At 36.7% G+C, this 2,500-nt stretch overlaps 1 protein-coding gene across 1 annotated transcript in view; it reads left to right on the plus strand.

Annotated features, from left to right (window-relative positions):
- LOC119584663 (glutamate synthase [NADH], amyloplastic-like) overlaps positions 1–2,500 on the plus strand; it is a 47,386-nt gene that overhangs the window by 5,933 nt on the left and 38,953 nt on the right. The window contains 4 exon segments of the mRNA XM_037933338.1: positions 858–980; positions 1,329–1,331; positions 1,793–1,995; positions 2,273–2,436. Of these exon segments, the coding sequence (XP_037789266.1) occupies positions 858–980; positions 1,329–1,331; positions 1,793–1,995; positions 2,273–2,436 (493 nt within the window).

Genomic DNA, 2,500 nt, shown 5'->3' on the forward strand with positions numbered 1-2,500 from the left:
GATGGTGCCCCAGTCCTATCAGAAACCTCATGACAATCATCCTCACAACACACATGCATCATTTCAGGACCCTACTTAGATTAAAACAATATCCATACTACTCATTCCATAATTTCAGCCTTCTCATTTCCATCATCATCTTTCCATCTGCAAGCGGTTGCAGAATAGAAGCTGAGATGGTCAGAGCTGTGGTGGTGTGTCTGTAGTGATGAAGGTTCTGGGAAGAATCATACACCTTAACAAGACTGTTGTTATTCATGTGCTACTTTATACCAGTTCCTTTCACACTTGTTGCTAATTTTGTTTGTATGATTCTTCACAAAGTCTGTCACTGCCATCTGAACAGGTAAGTTTTACCAGGTAAGAGGACCAAGAAGATCTACACACATACTTGCACATCAACACACCATAATTTATTACAATTTTTTTTATTCCTAGATTAAAAGTTTTCTGAGCATTTTCCAAATAATTTATGTTGACTTCGTGCTTATTGCAATTTACGACATAGATTTTCGTTTTGATTTTTATGATGAAATTCTGTGCTCTTGCTTGACTGTTCCAGGTTTTCAGGTGTCGATGGAGGAGGCTGCACACCTTCTACATAAACTGCCAAGACTACCTTTTTCCAAAAGTGCTGAAGACAGGCACATATATTAGATATTTTTGGATTAAATAGCTTTTGCTGTATTCACTTTTTCCAATATGTTGGTTTTACTATGCTGTTTTCTCGATTAGTCACATTAAATGGACTTGTGAATGGCCCTTTCTTAGATCCAACAAAATAATGTGCCTGTCTTAGCCATGGCTTACTGTGTGACATGAGCAGTTTCTAACCATGTTTTCTCCTTGTCTTTTAGGGCCGCCTAAAACCTGGCCGCATGCTGTTAGTGGACACCCTAGAAAAGGTGGTGTCTCGTGATGAGGAACTAAAACTGCAGATTGCAAGGTCAAGACCTCACTCAGAGTGGATCGAAGAACAGGTGTGAATATTGATCTGTTATAATCATGTTCTTTGCATTTGATACTCATTTTGGAGGAAAATCTCATTATGATAACAATGTATCATGGTATTAGGAAGAGTCATTTGATACCTAGTTTATAAGTATGTAATAAATGCTGAAGGCCCAAAAATAGCCCTCAATAGATTTCCTTGCAGTATAAACTATAATGAAAACCAAGCTTTGTCATAAATGTATAGGACTTACTTATCCCAGTCTTCTTTCTTATTATTGGAAAAGGACATAAATTATTACAGTGCTGTGATTATTATATTGCTGTCAAAGTTTTAATAGGCTTTGTTCTTTTTGGCTGCTTTATTGGAAATGTAGATGGTAAGGTCTCTAAATTAAAGTGTCTGTTATTTGTTTTAGCACTATGAAAAATACAATAGTTTTTTATAATGAAGTATGCTATCGAAAAGAGAGATTTTCTCTCTCTAATTGTATACTGATTTCTTTGTCATTGCATATTATAAACATTACTGTATGCCTTCATTACCGTGTCTCTTGTTACATACAATAAAAATCTGCTTTTGTCATGGCAGTTGAACCATTCAAATAGTATTATTCTGTTAAAGTTCATGCTTTCACCCATAGATAAAAGAAATAGATCTTATTGATTAGCAGAGATTGTGCTCAGAGCAAAAAGCAGTTTTTTTATCACTTAACAACAAAAAACAAACAAACAACAACAAAAAGTTTGTTAGTATGGTTGTAGTAGGTGACTTTAGATTTTTGGGGACATTACAGAGCATGTGTCATAGTGATTACATATATTTATCCATCTCTTACAGTTCACACTTTCTGATATGTATGCTGCCCATGAAGGTGAGCTGACTCCGGAAGCCCCACTCTCAGTTAGTCATGTCAATGGAACAGTGAATGGTGACGATAGTGCAGCCATGATGCGCACTTTTGGAGGCGATCGGCGTTTGAGCATGTTTGGCTATACTATTGAGACCCTCAACATGCTTCTGTTGCCTATGGTGACCACTCAGTAAGTGTACATTACATAATTCTAGTGATGGTGAATGGTAGAAAGTCATACATCAGATTAAAGATTTGTAGAAAACCTTTTACTATTGTGAAGCTTTGGCTTAATACATATCTGATCTTTTTTTAAATGCCAAATAAACCAAACTGAGTAACTTTCTTTTCTACTCTGTCACATTATAATTATTGTGTGATTTTACTTCAGCTAATGCTAAAATATGTGTTTAAGAAATTCCCCCAGCAAGAGAATTAAATTTTTATTCTCCCTCTTCCCTCTCCAGGAAGGAAGCCTTAGGCTCAATGGGAAATGATGCACCCCTTGCCTGCCTCTCTGATTTCCAGCCTCTGCTCTATGACTATTTTAAGCAGTTGTTTGCACAGGTTACCAATCCTCCTATCGATCCATTCCGTGAGAGAATTGTTATGTCTCTGGCCTGCCCCATTGGTAAGGAGAACCTCTGTTTTTTATGTTCTGTAGTGTGGAAGTTAAGGATAGTGCATGTAGAGAG

Source organism: Penaeus monodon, chromosome 18, assembly GCF_015228065.2.
Source record: "Penaeus monodon isolate SGIC_2016 chromosome 18, NSTDA_Pmon_1, whole genome shotgun sequence".
NCBI lineage: Eukaryota > Metazoa > Arthropoda > Malacostraca > Decapoda > Penaeidae > Penaeus > Penaeus monodon.